This window comes from Cucurbita pepo, chromosome LG20 (genome assembly GCF_002806865.2).
Source record: "Cucurbita pepo subsp. pepo cultivar mu-cu-16 chromosome LG20, ASM280686v2, whole genome shotgun sequence".
Classification (NCBI taxonomy): domain Eukaryota; kingdom Viridiplantae; phylum Streptophyta; class Magnoliopsida; order Cucurbitales; family Cucurbitaceae; genus Cucurbita; species Cucurbita pepo.
In genome coordinates this window covers 4,034,427-4,054,122 of record NC_036657.1, presented here as the reverse complement: position 1 = coordinate 4,054,122, position 19,696 = coordinate 4,034,427, and the positions used below count along the sequence as shown (strand labels likewise).

At 35.9% G+C, this 19,696-nt stretch overlaps 3 protein-coding genes across 13 annotated transcripts in view; 1 reads left to right on the top strand and 2 right to left on the bottom strand.

The window, feature by feature from the left end:
* Positions 1-1,235: 1,235 nt before the first annotated feature.
* Positions 1,236-5,423, bottom strand: LOC111782655 (GDP-mannose transporter GONST3-like). 4 transcript variants are annotated; one of them, XM_023663449.1, is made up of 3 exons: positions 5,207-5,423; positions 3,254-3,519; positions 1,236-2,524 (listed from the first exon to the last, which is right to left on the bottom strand). In XM_023663449.1, the coding sequence occupies exon 3, from the start codon at positions 2,522-2,524 to the stop codon at positions 1,346-1,348; it is 1,179 nt and encodes a 392-aa protein (XP_023519217.1). In that variant the 5' UTR covers positions 3,254-3,519; positions 5,207-5,423; the 3' UTR covers positions 1,236-1,345. The 4 variants fall into 4 exon arrangements, with proteins under 4 accessions (XP_023519217.1, XP_023519219.1, XP_023519218.1 ...); XM_023663451.1 differs by lacking the exon at positions 3,254-3,519 and having other exon boundaries at positions 1,236-2,313; positions 2,449-2,524; XM_023663450.1 differs by lacking the exon at positions 3,254-3,519 and having other exon boundaries at positions 1,236-2,549.
* Positions 5,424-10,453: 5,030 nt separating this feature from the next.
* Positions 10,454-17,053, top strand: LOC111783720 (mitochondrial pyruvate carrier 4). Its single transcript, XM_023664638.1, has 5 exons — positions 10,454-10,615; positions 12,634-12,732; positions 12,967-13,019; positions 16,342-16,415; positions 16,716-17,053. The coding sequence occupies exons 1-5, from the start codon at positions 10,561-10,563 to the stop codon at positions 16,759-16,761; spliced, it is 327 nt and encodes a 108-aa protein (XP_023520406.1). The 5' UTR covers positions 10,454-10,560; the 3' UTR covers positions 16,762-17,053.
* A 1,308-nt stretch (positions 17,054-18,361) lies between these two features.
* LOC111783620 (sialyltransferase-like protein 2) overlaps positions 18,362-19,696 on the bottom strand; it is a 7,547-nt gene continuing 6,212 nt past the window's right edge. For 6 of the 8 annotated variants that reach the window (XM_023664534.1, XM_023664536.1, XM_023664535.1 and 3 more), the window contains one exon: positions 18,362-19,195. In XM_023664534.1, the coding sequence (XP_023520302.1) occupies positions 19,000-19,195 (196 nt within the window). In that variant the 3' untranslated portion in view covers positions 18,362-18,999. The remainder of the gene's footprint in view (positions 19,196-19,696) is intronic. The other 2 variants (XR_002813386.1, XR_002813387.1) reach the window with 2 other exon arrangements.

The window sequence follows — 19,696 nt, the reverse complement described above, 5'->3', positions numbered from 1 at the left end:
ATACCAAAACTTTAATTTCTAAATAAATTGTGCATTAAACTTAAATTAAACTGTGTATCCAACATCGACTTTTCGAGACTAAACAATTATACAAGACTAAGCATCAATCAGACACATTATTTAACTCTATAGACTAAACATTCTAAATACAATAACTCCAATTAGCAAGCCAAATGCTTCTTAGATGAGTTTTTATTTTAAATAATATCTAAAAGGACCTTAAATTTCAACGTTTTATCTAATATATTTTTTCATTTTATCTAATATATTTTTTAATTTTTTAATTTTGTGTAAGTCTCGACATATTTTAAAATTTTATATAATTAATTGATCTTCTAGATATAGTTCATGTCCAATGGACCTCCAAACTATCAATTTTATATCTAATTAATATGACATTGAAAAAAAACATATTGTAAAGATGAAAGAACTCAGAAAAATTGAGGAATTTATCGGTGTAAAAACCAATTAAACAAACCTATGCCATTTATGAAAAAAAACGAAACCATTGTGTAAGTAATTTCCCAAATCTCCATATGAGGCAGAATAGTGCCTCAGCTTGTCCACTTGGTCATCGTGTTCGTGGCAGCCATCGGTTTCCTTCCAAAGTGATTAAAAGAATGTCCAAATGGAACGAAATTTCAAATAATTGGTAAACGTTGAATACAACAGACAATAGAGTTTATCCGAATATAAGCTTTCGTGACTTTACTTTTACTTTTATTTAAATATTTTATATCAATAAATATAAGGTTCCTTGATCTTCCCCTTAATTAGCCTAAAAAAACATTAAGTTCTAACCATTCTGTCACAGAAAAAAGAACGAATGGATCTTGTAGGATTCTCGAGAAACTCTTCAATTTCTTCTGGAAGCGGATGATTATTCATCTGCTTCTCACGTTCCGTGAATAGCCAGGACATTGAGGAATATCCAAAAAAGCATTTAGGGGACCGGTCTGATTCTATCTCTGTTCAGTGATATATTTTTTCAAATAAAACGGTTGGACAATTAAGAAAAAACATAGAAAAGGAAAAGAATGCTTAAACTATGGAAGAACATATGACAATTCTCAAGTAGCATCATAATGCCCAATCTTGGAGGAGGTAGTGACCTTCTGGTCATCATCTTGATACACAGGTGTGATTTAACATGTGATATTAAAAATACAGGTATATCCAATTCCATGTAAGATTCTGAAGAAAGAAAAGAACAATTTTCAATGAACATAATAAGATATACATCAAAATGCAACTAAACAATATTAGCATGCTACAAATGATAAATATGAATCAAATAATGCAACCAAATACAATTGTTATAGAAGCATTACCATTTAGAAGCACCTCATGATCTCGCATCCTCCGATCGACTAACTTTGTTCTCGGCGTCGCTGCTATCTGGAACGCTTGGCATCTCAACTTGCTTTTGTTGTTCATCTGAATTGCTTGGCCTATCATCAAGTAGCTTTTGTTGCTCTTCTTCCACTGTTTCTTGTGCCCCTACCACCTCTTTCGGCTTTGAGCTTGAAGATTGTTGATACAAGATTCCACCGGACATACATATCAATAGCCCCATTGTTCCAATGAACGTCGAATGCTTATCCCAGATGACAAGATTAATCACTACAGTGAGGAGTTTATTGACAATTCCGAGTACAGTGAATCCAGTAGCAGATATTGCCCTGCGACAAGAGAACCCAAAGAAAGATATGGACAAACCAAATAAACATGATAACCCAACAGGCAAAACCACTGCAAATGAGTGCCAATCAGATTCATCTGAGATTTCGTGCTTGATTTTCTTGAGTTCACCCATGATAAGAAGCTCCAATGGAAACAAAAGAAGTGCCTCTAAGTTGTTATACAGCACAAGGCCCCATGTGTTCAGCCCTATGGTCATAACAACATGCTTTATGTATACAAAATCTATGGACATGCTAATGAGATAAGCCGAAGCCCAAATGTATGCTGCCAATGTGAATTGATAATCTGTCAGTACGTAAAGAACACTGCCACCGAGGATGATAGCGAGCGAGACCCATGTCTTCATTGATGGCCAGGGTTGGTGCAGGAAAAGGGTCTCACCGATAGCGACGAAAATTGGAACTGCTGAGCGGAAAACAATGAATGTATCGACATTGGCATGCAAGAGAAGTTCACTGTTGGTGAATAGGGAAAGATAGAATATAAATGCAGCAGGTAGGAACCGCCACATTGTCAAGAGATCAAGTCGATCGTATTCGATAAATCCAGCACAACCACAAATGAAAACTCCAGCTGCACTAGTGAAGTATTGTAGAGCAGTCAGTGCACCTGGGTAAGGGAACTTCATGATTGCCCATTTATTGATGATGGAAAGCAGGGATGCAGAAACACAGTACCCAGCAGCAACACCATATATTGAGACTTGCTGTAGAACAATGGCATACCAGTTTGGTGGGCTCTCACCTGACAAAGCAGAAGCCACTAACCCTTTCTGGACCTTATCAGCATTGGGGTTCTCAATATCATCTTTATTAGACATCTATCAAGAATGAGAAACACAGTCCCTTAACCAGATAAGCCAAAACCTCATAAACTTAAGTTTAAGCAGAATGCAGTATTCATGTCAGTATCTCAATACGATACAACATGTTAAATCTTGACAATAAAAGATCTTAAAAGTTCAAAAAGTCTGAGGATAAATGACCGCACAGATATTAAATATTGGAACATAAGCATAAGAAGACGAGAAGAGTTGCACTATCACAAATGAAGATTTTAAGGTAGGTTCAGGTTGAACCGTGAAATGTGATCATGGTTACGTGGTTGTGAGTTTTGCTTTCAGTAGATTCCTTGAGAGTTTATGTAAAAGATTAAAATGGAATAGAAGAATCAATATCAAAAGAATCGAAAGGTGTATTATTGTGGCTTTCTCGTCCTTGATTCATAGGGCCTCCTCAGAAGGAGAGGCCGCATAAGCGGTTGCTATCCCCCATTCTTGGGATAACCAAAGGACTAGGAAATATGGTCCGAAAATCTCGATGGTAGTTCCATAACCAAATCTAGATTATTGCTAGAAATGTGCATCAGAGCATAGCTGTAGAGAAATTTAGCATCAATGAGATTGTAAAAAAGAAAGGTGACAAATTAACATCCTAATGCTTTTGAAAAGTAGTACAAGCAATTGGGAGTAATTTTAACATTTAGGTGGCAATAAAATGCTAGTTGGGAATACGAATTAGATTAGACAACAAATTGACTGAATTATTACCTGCCACCAACAAGAAGCTTCTCAAATCTCGAATCCGAAGGTGAATGATGGAAGGAAAATGGGTGTTCTAAGAATTGAATTTACCCTCTGGTTGGAATACTTGTATTTGAAAGGATTTCAGAACAGAATGGATTTGAAATCATTTCTGCTGTTTGACGTGACAACATGAGATTATTCCTCTCCCAAATAATCTCCCATTCATCTATGAGTTCATTTTCCATGAGGGATGCATCAAGGATTTGTCATCCCTCTACAATAGCTGTTTGCTGCCCATTAATCATGAAAAGGAGAACTTTTTTAAGACGTTCAAATAGCACATTTGCTATGATTTTGTATAGTCCGGTCATAAGACTTATGGGGAGAAAGTCTACAACATTGCAAGCATCCATTTTCTTTGAGATCAAACAAATGTATGTTTCGTTTAGGTAGCCATTAATAACTCCATTCTAAAAAGAAATCTTGGAACACTCTCATGATATCGTCTCTCATCTCTCAAAATGCTNAAAAAAAAAAAAAAAAAAAAAAAAAAAAAAAAAAAAAAAAAAAAAAAAAAAAAAAAAAAAAAAAATTGAGGTAAAACCATCCGGTCCTGGCGTTTAAGGTGTGGGCCAAGTAATGGTGTTCAATTCAATCAACCTCAAGTTGCTCCAGCTTCTAATCCATTAAATCCATGACGATCGACCTTATTGAACTATAATCTTCACCAATTTGTTACATTTGCTTAGATCCTAAAGTTTTTATTCAAATTTGACCTGCAGCATGCACCATTGCCTTCGATGGTCAAAATTCACAACAATGTTACCGTAGATTAGTCACACCTTCTCCACCATGAGTCTACCAATGGGATCCTCATCCTTGTGCAAGTTCAGTTAGTAGTTAAGCCCTACTGTTTTCCCAAGTAGGATAAATTTGAAGCCCTGCTAGCATTTGATTCCTCTAAAGGGTAACTTATTCCAATTGCTTATGGTACTTTTCAAAAGCATTATGATCTAAATTTTCCACTTCTCTTTTTACAATCTCATTGACGCTAAATTCCTCTAGAGCTATGTTATAATGCACATCTCCAGCAATACTCAACATTGTGGATCCAATCCCTAAGATTGATTCAAAATAGTTGAGTCAATAACAACTCAATCTTGAGATTGAAAATCAAGAGAAAAATAATACCATAGAGGAATACGACAATGAGAGGTTTAGTTCTCCTTCATATTCATTCTAGAAAAAGTTTAATTCCCAATTCCACTATTATTCTTATTACTTTGCTATGAGTTCAAGCTTTAGATAATGAACTTCTTGATTCCTAAAAGGGACCTCATATCCACAGCAAAAGCCTTCTAACACTTCTTCCATTTCCAACTTGAGAACAGAAAACACAAGCAACAGAGAATCACCTACTCAAAGATGATTTAGTACTAAGCAAATGAGCTATTTGGCTTATGAATTGAATTTGCTTAACTCAAAGAATGAAAAGCAGACGCAAACCGATGAAAAACCAACGGCAAGCGACATTTAGACTTTACAAGAAAATGATCAAATGAACAGAAATTGCTGAAAATGTACACTTAGGAAAAGCACCAACATCTAGCATATGATGAACACAAATGCATGTCATCCATTTTCTTTGATGGAACAGAGTGAAACAAGTCAAAATATCATCGACTTTGGCCAAAAGTATGCTAAAATGTGCATGAACCTATTGTTTTTCATACGATGAACACAAATAACAAGACATAAATGTTTGAAAACAAGGAGGATGAGCTGATATGTCTGCCCCTCCAAAGTATGAGAATGCAAAAACAAGCAGGACCCCGAAGAAAATCGATTCACCAATCAACCTAGATACCCAAATCCCAAAAAAAACTCACAACATTGGAGCAGAACAAAAACAGAGCGTAGTGTTGCTACATTACAAACAAGAACCCAACAATAACAAGAAACAGATTAGAAACCCACCAAGAATCACTCAACGACGTAGCGCAGATTTGAGAAGAGACCGAATTTAGCAGAGAAAAGACCAAGGCTCCTGGATTCTCTGTCGAAGGCGCGGGGGCTGAGCAGCCAAATGCGCAATGGCTGAGAATTCGACGGCAATGCAGCTGATCGACGGTGAGTGCGGCAGTGACCGTGAGTGAGGCAACGAAAGACTCGAGGGAGATGGCGAGACGTCCGATGCGATGTGTCGGCTACGTTTAGAAAAGAAAACCGAAAACAAACTACATTTGGGTCGGTTCGGTCAAACCGAAAACTGAACCATTCCGTACGGTTCGCTCTGTACAACTGTTCTAACCGAATTAGCGAGTCCGATTTTTTTTCGTGTTTTTATTATATTATTTAATTTTAGATAATTAATTGTTGTTAGTTTTTTTTTTAATTACATCTAATTATTAAAATACTTTTAAGTAATTTAATTTTCATTCTTACAATTAATATTAATAATTATATTCAACACTGAACAATTAATTATACCTGTTAAATTACTTTAAATGATATAATTTTATAAATTTTATATAATTATAATAAATTATTAATAAAGTTTAAAAAAAATATATGGTGTATGAAAGGTATAAAATAATTATTACCATAGAACATTTTATTAATTATAAATTTAATTTTAATTAATTAATTAATTTTAAAATTATTATATATTAATAATAATGAGCCCATCAAAATTAGTACTTAATTAATTGATTATAAATAATAAATAAGTAGCTAGTTATAATTATTGAAAATCAACTTTTTATTAAAAACTAGTCCTTATTAATTTTTAATTTGTTAGCTAATTAATTAATAATTTTAGTAATTAAGTAATTTCATTCCTTCAAAGTATGATAGCTCAAAACAATTTCGTTCAACCGATAATTCTTAAGTTTGATGGACATTATGATCATTGGTCTATACTTATGAAAAATTTTCTTTAGTCACAGGAATATTGGTCTATGATAGAGACGGGAACCCGTGCCGCAACAAAATGAATGGAGACTAGCAAAACACGACAAAAAAACAATTGCAGACCTGAAGCTAAAAAATTTGATGGTCAAGAACCCAAGTCATTAATCGAACCATTATGGAACCGCTATGGATTCAATCCTTAATAGAGACACTGCCAAACAAATTTGTGACTCTATGAAGCAGAAGTACCAGGATTCTATAAGAGTCAAAAGAGCACAGCTCCAAGCTCTTAGGAAGAAGTTTAAGGTCCTACAAATGGAAGAGGGCGAGAGTGTTGATGCATATATAGGTGATGAACAAGCACTAAAGGTGACATACGATAAAAGAATCGATGGAAGAGAAGGTGATCGAGCTCGTGAAGCTTTTTGAAGAACAGGTAAAGGAAGAGAAAGTGGTGGACATCTATTTAACAAGGAGCTCAATCAATCAATCGAGGAGGGAAGATGTTTGGTTCCTTGACTCGAGGTGTAGCAATCATTTGTGTGCAAACAAGGAATGATTCTCAGATCTTGATGAGAAATTCTGAAAATCTGGGAAGCTTAGAAATAATTTCCAGATGGTTGTGTTGGGAAAAGGTAACATTAGGTTGCAAATTGCTCGAGTTGTCTTCTATAAACCTGAGTTGATAACCTATTAAGTCTTGCAAGAAAGAGGAGTATCTATTTTGATACAACATGGATAATACGAAATCTATCATCCCAAGAAGGGATCCCTACCCGATAGTTATATGCAATAAACCATTGTTGTTGCCTTTTGCTTACAGTCTCATATAACACCAATTTCAATTTCGATTTGCTTTCAAAACTCTTTATCGAAATCTCTCTTTCCCCCGTTTTCTAAAACTTTCTTCTTGAACCGGGGCCAGAGGCTCGAACATACGTCGCTTGGCCGTAGGCGACGCAAGAACGAATAGGCTTAACTCACTTATTGTTGGGAAGTGAGTGCCGCACAATCGCAAAGAAGAGACTTAATATGTGAACAACAATGATGTTCATATTACTTGCAAGAATCATGTCACAAATCACCACTTACTTCCAAAAAAATTATCGAAGACAACACTCGTCTTTGGCGTCTAGGTTTCAAGAGTTTGAGAACATTGCAACATAAGCAAATGGTGAGCAACATCTAAAATATGCACTGATTGCATGTTGGGAAAACAACATAGGAATGCATTTCCAAAGAGCAACACAAAGGCTGCAATTGATACATGCAGACATCTGTGGACCCATCAAACCTCTTTCCGAAGGTAAGAAGAGATATTTCATAAGCTTTATCGATGATTACAACCTCAAGGTGTAGATATAATTTCTTGCAGAAAAATCTGAAGCCTTTATTATCTTCGAGAATTAGAAAAATCTTGTTGAGAAATAGACGGGAGATTTTATTCGTTGTCTGCGCATAGATAGGAGAGGAGAGTTCACCTCTCGTGAGTTCAATATTTTTCGCAAAAATAATAGTATTAGTAGGCAGCTTTCTGCCGTCTACACTCCCCAATCAAATGGTGTAGTTGAGCAAGAATAGAACAATCATGAACATGGTTAGAAATATATTATCAAAGAAGAAGTTCCAAATAATTTCTAGCAATAAGCAGTAAACTGAGCAGTTGTAACGGCCTAAACACACCGCTAGCAGATATTGTCCTCTTTGGGCTTACGACCTAAGCACACCGCTAGCAGATATTTCCCTTATAGCCTAAGCACACCGCTAGCAATAGGCAGTAAACTAAGCACTTGTAACGCCCGACTCCCTATTGTTCTCTTTGTCCTCTTTGGGCTTTCCATATCTGACTACCTTTGAAGAAGTTGTTTAAAGTTCAAAATGGAGAGCTGCAATACATGAGAGGTAAGCTTTATACGTTTTCTCTCAACGTCGTGCATGGTTGGAATCCAAATTCAAGTTTCGAGTTTGAGAGTATCATGGATCTATGGTTGTAGGTGCTTTCAAGTCGTAGGACTTCGTGAAAGTGGAGAAGAGAGGCTGACTGAGAAGTAGAGGAAGAAAAAGAATGAGAAATGGCGTCGGAAACGAACATAAAGAAGAGAGAAACGGAATCGAAAAACATAGGGAGTCAAGTGAAGAAGACGAACCCGTCAGATCTAGATTCGGGTCAGACTTAACCCATAACCCACTACCCATCCATTTAGTTTCGACCCAACGCACGCCTCAGCCCAAATCTACAGCCCACGAGATTGCGACCCCCATACCTACGGCCCATGAGACTAAGTGGCCTTAATATAGGATAGGCTAGACAATTGCTTGATGCATGACGACATGTGCCTAATGACACCGACACATGTCCTTTATGTATGATGATGTATGATGTATTTTATGATTACATGTATGAGCTTATAATGACGTTTTACGATGTTCATGATGTGTTCACGATGACGAGTACGGACGCATATGCTACAATGATGATAGTGATCATGTCGTGCATGACACTCAGGGGTCCACTGACCTCCGGACATCGCTACGGACAGCTAGCTCGATTATGATGGGTCCAGAGGGGTACGAATTGCTTGGGGGTTCACGCTCACACATGTGGGTCGTGCGTAGGAAAGTACTGCACATCCAATTTAGTCCGGATTGGAGGCTACCCCTAGGATATTTTAATGATAGGTCGCATGTTTGCATTTTTACTGCCCCTATAGTGAAGCCACTTACTAAGTATTTTTTGAAATACGCAAGCCGTGTGCTACATCATTTTTTAAATAAAGACAAAGCGCCCCTGTATGGTTGACGACATCATCACAATTAAAGCCCATGACACGTGCATAGGCTAGTAACATATTTAATTTCCTAGACTTAGGTCAGTATTTGTAGTTATACATATCATGTTTCAAACTAATTTTCATTATTGTTTTTAATTTCATTTCTAATTTACGTTTTGAACACGTAAGACTATCACGGTGTTTTTAATGATGAAGTACGTTTATGTTGAAATTTGATTTTAATGATGACGTTTTAAGAGTTATATTCTGCATATAAGCTTAGGTTAAGATAATAGTAGCGACTTTAGGTACTGCGAATTCCTATATTTGTGTAGGCCGGAAAATCATTTTTCTAGCTTGATCGAAAATATATGATCTTAAATACAGAGTTTTATAAAAAATTGTCCAAAATACTTCGGCCATTATAATGTCCACCCTAGTTTCTGAATCAACCTTTAGTATAGGTGGGAGGATTCTTCATTCTTTTAGAAGTTTGTGATATGAACCAAGAGACATCAATCATACAATATACTTCAATGAAGATGTGAAGAAAAGGTTGTCAAAATTATCAAAACATGTTTCAATTCATGCTACATTGAAGAAGAATGAAGTTTGATTGTTGTAAATTTTGGGTGGGTTACAATTTAGAGTTATTGTATTTTAAGACTTTTTATTTAATTTCTGTTACATTTACATCCGGGCTAATTATGGTCATTAAGTATGAACGTTAGAACTCTTGGAATGCCTTTAGTAGTTTCATTTTGAGACTATATAAAGCGATGTATGTTGTATTTGTAAGCAGACTTGAAAAATATATTAAAAGAAGCATTTGTGCTTTTCTTTAGCCAATGACTAAGTTTCTTTGCAATTCTATGCAGTTTAGATTGCATGTAGAATCATTCAAGCTCGACATGATCAATCTTGCTTGTGGAGTGATTCGAATCTCAAAAAAGTGTTCTTTCCTTGAGATATTCGATCAACAAGGTAATTCGAATCTTATTCCCCTTGTATTGATTCCTTATCTTATCAGTTTGTTTTGACACCTAAAACAGTAGAAGTTTTGATATGTACACACTATTAGACCGGTAAAAAATCAATGTTATTAAATCTTTTTGAAGATTTTGTTTTAAGTTCTAACTTATTTATTATCTATTTGTTGCAGTCACTGTATATTTCTATATCACAATTTATATTTTTATAAATTTTCATATAATTCAGGGCTCTCTCGCTTTGTCAGGCATAATTTATTTATTAATTTTTTGAATTTCGGAATATATCTTTGTATTTTTCTTATTTTTATGAGAACTAATTACTCGAGAAGTAATATAGTTATTAGTCTTTAATATTACGATAATGTTGTACTATGTTAAGATGTTATAATTTTGTGACTATATAATTTATTAATAATTTATTTATTTGAATGATTATAGATTGATTTGTATTGGTCTAAAATTTAATTATTTTATTAAAACTGTATCAGAGCATTATGAATGACAGATACATAAAAACAATTTTTTTTTTTTTTTTCAAACAAACAAACTCTAGAAAATCCAAGAGAAGACGTTCTTTGGATTGAACAGGTTCAGACATAAATTCAAGCCGGTGGCAAGGGCCTTCGAGCACGAGGATAAAGGCAGAGGAGCATTTATGGCGGCTTCGAAGCTCCAAGCATTCTGGAATCACCCTGCTGGCCCTAAAACCAGTTAGTTTGCTCCATCTTTCTCAATCGATATTCTAATTTTTATTCTTTACGGATCAAATTGAAGTTTGGTATCTCCTTTTTCTTATACTCTTTATCCAATTTTCTAACTAGAATTTGGTCGCGACAGATCCATTTTCGATATGGCTGATTGATTAAATTTGTTTTGGAATTGTAATGTTGCATGTTCATTTTTAAGAAGATTTTGATCGGTTAGTCGATGAGCGTTGAGTTTCAGATGGTTTAATTGAATGATTCGTGTGAAATCGGAAACGAGCAACTATTAGTCAGTCAACGTGAAATTTATAACGTGGATGTAAGAATTGGATTCCCTGTATAGTCCTATTACCTTTGTATTTAGTTTCCATAGCGCCAACGTGTGGCTCGTGAATGATCTCAGAGGGGAGGAAAATATTGCCTTTGGATTGGATGTAGTCTGTATTACCTTTGCGTAAATTGAAAGCATAATGACATTCCAAGGAGAAGAAAATGTTCAAATCAGGAGATATGAGAGTCTCATTAGATAGTTTTGTGGACAAACTTTTCCCACATCTGGGCTCTTCTAAAGATGCCTGTTAGGATGTATTTCAATGGGGAATTTTGCTTCTGCTTCATGATGAGAGCATTGATTACTAGCTGCTCTTAGTTGTGGCAGTGATAAATGAAACTCCCCTTAATGCCCACTGCCATTATTCTTCAAGTTCTTTACTTGTAGGGCATCATCACAGGGGCAGTAATTCTCAAGTTAGAAAATTTCTTTCAAGAAATTTACCCAGAAATTCTCGATTTGAATGAAACTTGCTCATATTATTGCTGTGCCTGATCCTCTGCCTTCATATTCTTCTATTTCGTCATTTTTTTTGGATTAGAAACCGATTTTTCACTGAGAATAATGAAAGAATGTACTAGGGTATACAGAAAAACAAGCCCGCAGCAGGAGTCATCAACTGTCTATGGGAAAAGACTTCAATCCGAAAGAATTACTCCAAGCTATGTCCGTAAAGATGTATTAAATCTCACAATCTCCACACCTCCTCCAAAGTCCTTCAGCTTTTTAAAAATCCTACTATTCCTCTCGATGGACACTCCNCATCAATGGTAGCAGGAAAAAACTGATAACAAAAACAAAATAAAAGAGAATACAAGTCTGCCATAGGACTCTCCCCTTATCTCAAAGAGGAAGGATCATCAGTGTCTCCTCAGTAATAGAACGACAGTGCACAATCTCTATTACGCACCACAACAACTCCAAACACACTGAAGCGTTGACTCCAAAGGGAGTAAACAAATTGCCAACTCCTCAAAAGATAATCAAGATCCTCCTTCTACTTTGTTATTTTCAATCAAGTAATATTACAATGTTTCAAGTGGTTACCTAATCTGAAGTTTGAATCACTAATTTTTATTTATAATCTAGATCAAAAGGAAGTTTATTCTTCTCTTCACTGTATAATGACATCTTTTGTACTTTTTTCAGTTAATAACATCGTTTCTTATCCATAATAAATAAACGAGTATCTCACGATATGGTTCCTTATTGGGAGATTTACCTAGTGGATTTTATAATAGGATGTGGTTCAATACCTACATTAATCTTAAAAACTACTGCGACGTACCTGGAAATTTATTGCATGATCTCTTGTTGGAATGTATGGTTTTAGAAATGCATTTATCTTCTGTGGCCCTGTAATTCGGCTCCCGTCTCTAAAAATTCATTTGCAATTATAATATATTTTATCAATCTCAATTGGAAGGCTTTCTTGTAATAACTCTTTTTCGGCTGCTTCTTCTCCCGCACCCAGTTTGTATTCTTTTTTGTTCTTGGTTAATAATATTATCCTTTTAAAGGAAAAACCACTTATCATTTGTGGTCTAATAATATTATTGTTGCTGTAGCTCCACTAGAATGACGTGTAATAATTGAGGTCATTCTATGATGAGCAATTTTTTCAGTCTATGCTTTAAATTAAATATGCCATCTGTACAAGATTTCTTCGAGCTAAATCCTGTTTATTATACAGTTCACTTCTGGGCACCAACCTTTAAGTGGGGTATCAGTATAGCCAATATTGCTGACTTTGCTAAGCCACCAGAAAAAATTTCTTATCCTCAGCAAATAGGTATGTGTTCTCTGTGGCACTGGAAGTCGATGGGATGAAAAAAGGTCATTCAAGCCATGTAAAGTTTGCACCATTTCAGTTTTTCTTTCACCTATATCTTTTCTCACGTGCACTCATATAGTAACTTCGAAGGAAGATTATTAATTTAATATCTTTTCCTTTCTATTATAGTTTGATTTTGAGTTAGAAGAATTCATTTATTGACTTTGTTTTCCTCTTATCATATGCATCTAGCTGTTACAGCCACTGGAGTTATCTGGTCACGTTACAGCACTGTGATCACGCCGGTAAGTTAAAGAAATGATTTGATTATGATCACGGAAACATAAAGTAATGATAATATAACCATATGAATGGCCCATATTTTGTACATCATAGTTATTAGGAAGATTTTTGAGCTCTCACCTAAAAAATTATGGAGGGGAATGAAATTTACAAAGAACTTCCCAAGGAATTACAGAAAGCATCCCAATTGGAAGAAATGATGGAGGGGTTAGAGTTACAAAATTCTCCAGATAAACAACTCCTGAGTGAAGCATCCCAAACAATAGCATCCTCTTTAGTAGTTCTCGTATCCTGCTTAATCTGAATGTTCTTAGAAGTGGCTTTCGTAGCATTGAGTCATAAGACATTGTCGTTGTCTTTTAACAAGTAGCCATATAAGAAAGGATGTGATCCTTGCTGCCCTAAGTAGAGGAGGGACAGATTCCTGTGGAAGCTTTGAAGAATTGTGCCCATACATGGAGAATGAAAGGATTGCTAGAAAAAAGATGGCCATCACTTTCTCATCTCTTATTCTTCGGATGCTCTTTGTAATTAATTGCTGATTGGGGTGGTTTTTTTTAGGTTCACTTTGGAAATTTGTTTGGTTGGTTTTCTATATGATTCTTGGTGTGGACATTTGGTTGTAATATTATTTTTCACTAATTTATGGAAGGTATGTCTCATGTTTTAGGAAAAATATATATTACCAAGAATACACATTTTTGGTTGGAGGGAATGATTGAACATCCACTACGGAGTTTATCATTGGTCTTGAGACCACATTTAAGAATGGTCTATGAAATGACCTTTACCTTTTTGGGAGATATTGCTTTCCATAAAGCTTTGAGGATTCATTAGGGAGATTACCGGTGCCACTTTATAGAGTCCTTGAAACAAGAACTTTCAAGAACAGGCCCTTGATTTATCAAGTAATTTCTTCTCTGGAGGATATGGATAAAAGTTCAGCCCTTATTAGAGTCTGCCTATGACTTTAAGATAGATCGATATCGCCTTTTCTTCTTGAATTTCTAACTCACTTGCCAACTCTTAATGATCAATCTACCCCTTCAAAATTTCAGAAGTCCATCCAGTCACATTGAAGTGTTCCCTTAAAACCCAATGGTTAGTACAAAGATGAGAGAGGTCATATATTCAACCCAAAGAGATGCTCTGTCGACTGATTTATTCTGGCCATAGATACCAGAAAGCCAGAAATTAAAACCATCTAAAAGGGAGAGATGAAGGGTAAGGGAGTAAGAACCTTCAATGACTTTAATTGCCTCAGTAGAAGGATCATTCCACATGATAAAAATACCCTCTGCCGAACCACAAGCATTCAATGCAGCCCATCCAATGGCGACATGAGCTCTGACGTGATTTGACAAAAACCTATCAACCGAATCTTTTTTAGTTTCTTGGAGGAGTACGTAGGATTAATTCTGAGGAGAGAGTCTTTGATCAGGGCTCTCTTATGCCTAAGCCAAGGCCATGAACGTTCCGAGAATGGATAATCACCAGGGAGTGGCCATTCTATGGCAAGGTGAGATGGGTCTTGTAGTCCACAGAAGATGTAAGGTTCTTAATCTCTAATGAGCTGGTTGGTTTTGCTAGCTGATTTACCTTTCTATGACTTATTTGGAATAGCCATGATACAAAGGCCCTGGTTTCGAGTTCAAGGGATATCTTGTGGAGACTTTGTCGTGACTGGTCCTTGTCCTCTATCTCATGAACAAATTTGCATTATCCTTGGTGGGCATGGGGATTGAATCTGATATATAACCTGTTTTGATACAGATGGGTATCAACTATGCATAAAAACCTGTATCATCATTATAAAAAAAAATGGTTTGGAGGAATGGTGAATTGAGGAGATGGGCAATAAGGAGATAAATGTGAAGAGACAGTGCGTGAGTGTGGGGTGGGAGGATTGATCGCAAGAGTATGATCAATATGTTTCCTTTGAAGTGGTGTGCTTTATCCCCATTAACAAATGGGTATGATTCCACACAATTTTGACAATTTTTTTGGGGGGGCTTTAAAGCAGTATCGAGCAGGACGGGTTAATGAGTAACTAGGCCCGATTGAATAAAGTTGGTTAACAATCTTTTATGAAATGGGACAGGTGGGGGTATGTGAGGTTGAAAAGATGGATCGGCCGGAGGGAAGAGAGGTATGGTTGATTCAGTGGGATTGAGAGGTCTATTGTGGGCTTTTGAGGTCAGGTGGGGCCAAGTACGTTTAGATGGAATGGGTACAGTTTATGGGCTTGGCTAATAGCAATGGGAATACTATTGGGGGTACCGAGCCTAAAAGGGAGGGGTTGTGAACTTTGATCCAGACTCCATTGATCCATTGGTAAGTTTTGAACTTTGACCCCGCCACCATATGATGGAACCTTTTGATCTTTCAAATATTCTTAGTCCATTTCTCGAATTTGGGTGTACCAATTTCAGAAGTTACATAAAGTTGAAGCTCGTTCCTAGTATTTACATATTACAAGGCTTTGTTTGGTTGAAGTGAGCTTAGAGAGCTGTATGAGCTGATGCCTACCCTTAAAGCTCCCTTACTATCGTATCAGTCATCATGGAAATGTCATCTTTTGAGAGGAACAACATCAAAGAGGACTAAGGTGGCAAGGTCGTATGATGAAGGAGGTTGCCCGTGTAACATGGGAGGGGGTTGAGTTTTGGTTGGGCCAGGGTGATTCCTCCATTAATGCTTTTCTGTAGGATAGTTTTGTATAGTGATTGGTGGGAAGTCTATAAAAAGACTCCAACCTTTTGTGTTTTCTCCACAAGGAACAATCAACTTCGTGCATCCCCCATTGCCTTCCAGCTTCTGCACAGTACCCTCTTCTATTTGATAACTTCTCAACCCATATGACATAACTTTCTGTCCTTTGNTATTTTTTTTTTTTTTTTTTTGTTGAACGGGGATTCCAAGATGCTATTGAGTGGATAAAAGCCAGGCTAGAGAACTCCGCTGAATAGAGGAGAAAGAACGGTCTCTTCGGTTAATTTCAATCGAAAATTTCTTCCTTCTAAAGGATAGGACTTGGGTGGGGGTCGCCAGCAATTGAAGAACAACCATAGGAGGTTATTTCCTGGTTGGAGGGTTGGCCAGAGTGGATTCATGGTTAGATAGGATCATGGATGGAGAGAGAGGATTCAATATTATGCGACTTTCATAGTCGTGTAAAAAACATATAAATAATAAATTGACATGGGATTCCAGTTTTATCCCTGTAATTACCTTGATCGAATAATTAGATTAAATCGTATCTTAGCTAATGGCTACACTTTCCTTTTTAGCTCTGAACATCTTTCTTGTTTCTGAAAAATGCAGAAGAACTGGAACCTTTTTAGTGTCAACGTTGCAATGGCAGGGACTGGCATCTACCAATTGACAAGAAAAATACAGTAAGTCATCGCTTCTTTAGGCTCGTAAAGGAAAACATTTCTCAGCACGGTCCTGGTGGGATATGGGGATTTTATTGTGATCGAGCTTTACGTTAACATTATACGAGGATTATTACAAAAAGGCTGTCTTTAATGACATAATCCAAGAATTAGTCGTTAGAGAAGTGAGTTTTGGAAGATCAACAACTATATTTACCTTGAACTTTGGGAGTTCTTTTCTTTGTTGGATTTTTTTGGTAGAATTGATTATGATCGATCCATTTTCCCTTTGACTAACTCAACATTTCGTTTGCGCACCAGGCACGATTATTTCTCGAAGGAGGAAGTAGCTGCTGTCAACGAATGACGACGACGACGAAATATGATATATTCTTCATTTACTTACCTCTGTGATGAGCAGAATTTCCCTTTCCCCCACCACTCCAAAGCCTGACCTTCTTCTAGCCAAGGCTCCATGACTTTTCTGCAAATCAATTCTATGTTCTTTATTTTACTTCTGTAGCTATGCAACTATGCTTCAAAACTGTTGGAAATAATAAATAAGATCCTGATTTAGGCAAACATAATAACGCTCTATGAAACGCTTCCGAATGGATGAGTTATGGAAATTGTGCATTTATAGCATTTATGTTGAAGATGCAACTACAAATTTCAACGCCCATCTGATATTTGATGAAATATTTAAGCCCCGTTTAGTTCAAGCAAATTTGAATGAAAAGTTATAATCTTATTTACATTGCTTAGATTGTTACAGCACTGTCTTCCATGCAGGTTTTGTGATGAGTTTTGGAAAGATGTTTATTTTTTAGACAGTTGTTTTCTAAAATTTAGCCTATAATATAACTAATTTACATTCGGAGTTCAAGTAGTCTTTAGGAAACATCATTAAGCTTATGGATCATTTTCATTCCGATTCCTCATTTTCATACTTACGTTAACGAGTTAACGAGATCTTAGATTAGAAAGATGTCATCTCATCTAATGTATCGAAAGACTTTTGAGCTTTATTTGGTAGCAAGGAAGGGCATACCATGCTCACTCCTTCAAATAAATGGGATATCCAAAGGTCAGAATTGTTGGCCAAAATGGAAATGGGAAGGGAGAATAGAGGTATAACTACTGGTGTTTTAATCTTAATATGTTTTTTTTCCCCTAATTTAAAAGTTGAAATATCTGAACTAGGTACTTCTTGGGTAGTGACAAACAATGTAACTTGCATTGCGTAGATGCGTAATTTCTTTGAGTGCTAATTTTGGGACTTTAACGATGGGACTCTATACTCACTTGTTTAAGAGGGGCTTAGTAATACTTAAAACGTAAGATGTAATTACAATGATGAATAGACTTTTGACCTGGTTGTTACTATGAACTCGTGACAAATCGATTTACTTGTAATGATTATATCAATAAATAATAAATATCAATTATTCTATCATCCATAAGAGTGGAAATGTAAGTTTATAATTAATAATTAACTAATTTTATATCATTTGAACTTATAGATCTCGACTAAAATACTGAAATTAACATTAACCTAAGATCAATTTAGTTAAAAGGAAAATTTAAAAATTTCAAATTAATAGTTAATATATTAAATAATTAAATATAAAATCAACATTCAAATTAATATTTAATTTAACCCTCATTTTACTACAATTCTTTCCTGTTTTACCCATACAACACTATCTTTACCATTCATTAAAATCTTTTACAAGGCTTTGTGAATATTCTAGAGTTATTTTTAATACGTTATTTTCATCGGTTGGACATTCTTAATATTTTGCTACAATTCCAACAGCATAAATTCTTTTAGTATATTTCCATCCAATTCAATCACTAAGTTCGTTCCAAGTAACCTGTGTTTAAATGTACACTTGCGTTGAACCCAGTATAAACAACGTCCGTTAAAGAAAAACTCACAAGAACGTAACCATGATCGCACCATTCCTGAATCCACACATTTCTATATCTTTCTACACACCTCTCTACCTCAGTCAGTGGCTTTTAAGTATATATGTTTGGAAAACCACAACGTCCTCATCTCATTGACTCTCTCTCAAGCTTACGCTTAAGAAGTTCTTAACAACGTACCCTAAGTTTTAGATCTAACTATATCAAAAGCTTCGCAAAAATATTTGAAGTAACAGATCATAAACCACTCAATTGATGTGGAGCAGTCAAAATTAATTCATAATATCAATATCTATGTCAAGATACACTCACCTCACCAATCCAGACTTCACAGGAGAAAAACATTGTTCCTCCGACGAGCAAGAACAACCTGAATGATGAAGGGCAGTTGTAATTACTCTTTGAACAAAATTTTGCACGAACAATGGGTGAAAAATAACCACTAACTTTTGATGCAGTCGCAGCAGATGAATTATCATGGTATTGCTATAAGGAGAAGTAGGATTCAATTCAAGAATGCACGGACTCTGAGAGTATCCACAAGTTTCAAGAATCCGGGATTGGCATGCGGAACTTTTGTACCTTGCAAAAATGAATGATCCCTTCTTGTATTTCAATGCTCCACTGCAACCACGTCTGGTTCCAAATGAACTTCAACATACAATTAATTGATTCAATTTGGCCGCACTGTGCAAAGAAGACCATGACCAGGACTATGCTCCAAAGGGTACATGGTTGTGCCTCTCACGAACTTTTGATGAGCAGCGGCAGGCTTGCGTAGGCTTGAAATTGGCATAGGCTTGCTTCTGATACGCTTTTTTATGATAGAGCATGAAGCCAATGGGTCTTTAGAACCTGCTCCAACCCTCCTATACATTTTAAGGATAAACACCAAGAGTTTAGAAAAGGATGATATACTTACACATCAATACATTTAATTTGCATTAGTTAAGAAAATACGATAGAGCACCAAAACATTTGCTTCGTAGTTGATCATAGCTAAAAGGTTGCGGATCCAATATTGGACTCCTGCAACCATTGATGCACGTTTTGGGTTGAAATTCTAGGCTAAGAATATAGATTGGCACACAAAACATAAGTTATGCCAACCTAGGCATCAACTATTCATTTATGAACTTGACAAGCATCGCCATAATGTTAAAAGGTCTGGCTGAGATGGATGGTATAGTAGCAAATACATAGAATAGTTGATTCGCAAAGTCTCTACACGCAATGTCTTACCATGCAGTACAGATTTGTTAAATGAGAATGAAATGGCATTCAACATTCATGGAATGATTCATAGTTTAGTAGCAACATATACATTGATCACCCATAAAATTTCTATTTTTTTTTTTTTTTTTTTTTAC

Coding starts and splice junctions, on each gene's coding strand:
- LOC111783720 (XM_023664638.1), top strand. CDS start 10,561: ATGGCGGCTTCGAAGCTCCAAGCATTCTGGAATCACCCTGCTGGCCCT. Junction 10,616..12,633: donor CCCTGCTGGCCCTAAAACCA/GTTAGTTTGCTC, acceptor TTTATTATACAG/TTCACTTCTGGGCACCAACC. Junction 13,020..16,341: donor ACAGCACTGTGATCACGCCG/GTAAGTTAAAGA, acceptor TGAAAAATGCAG/AAGAACTGGAACCTTTTTAG.
- LOC111782655 (XM_023663449.1), bottom strand. CDS start 2,524: ATGTCTAATAAAGATGATATTGAGAACCCCAATGCTGATAAGGTCCAG.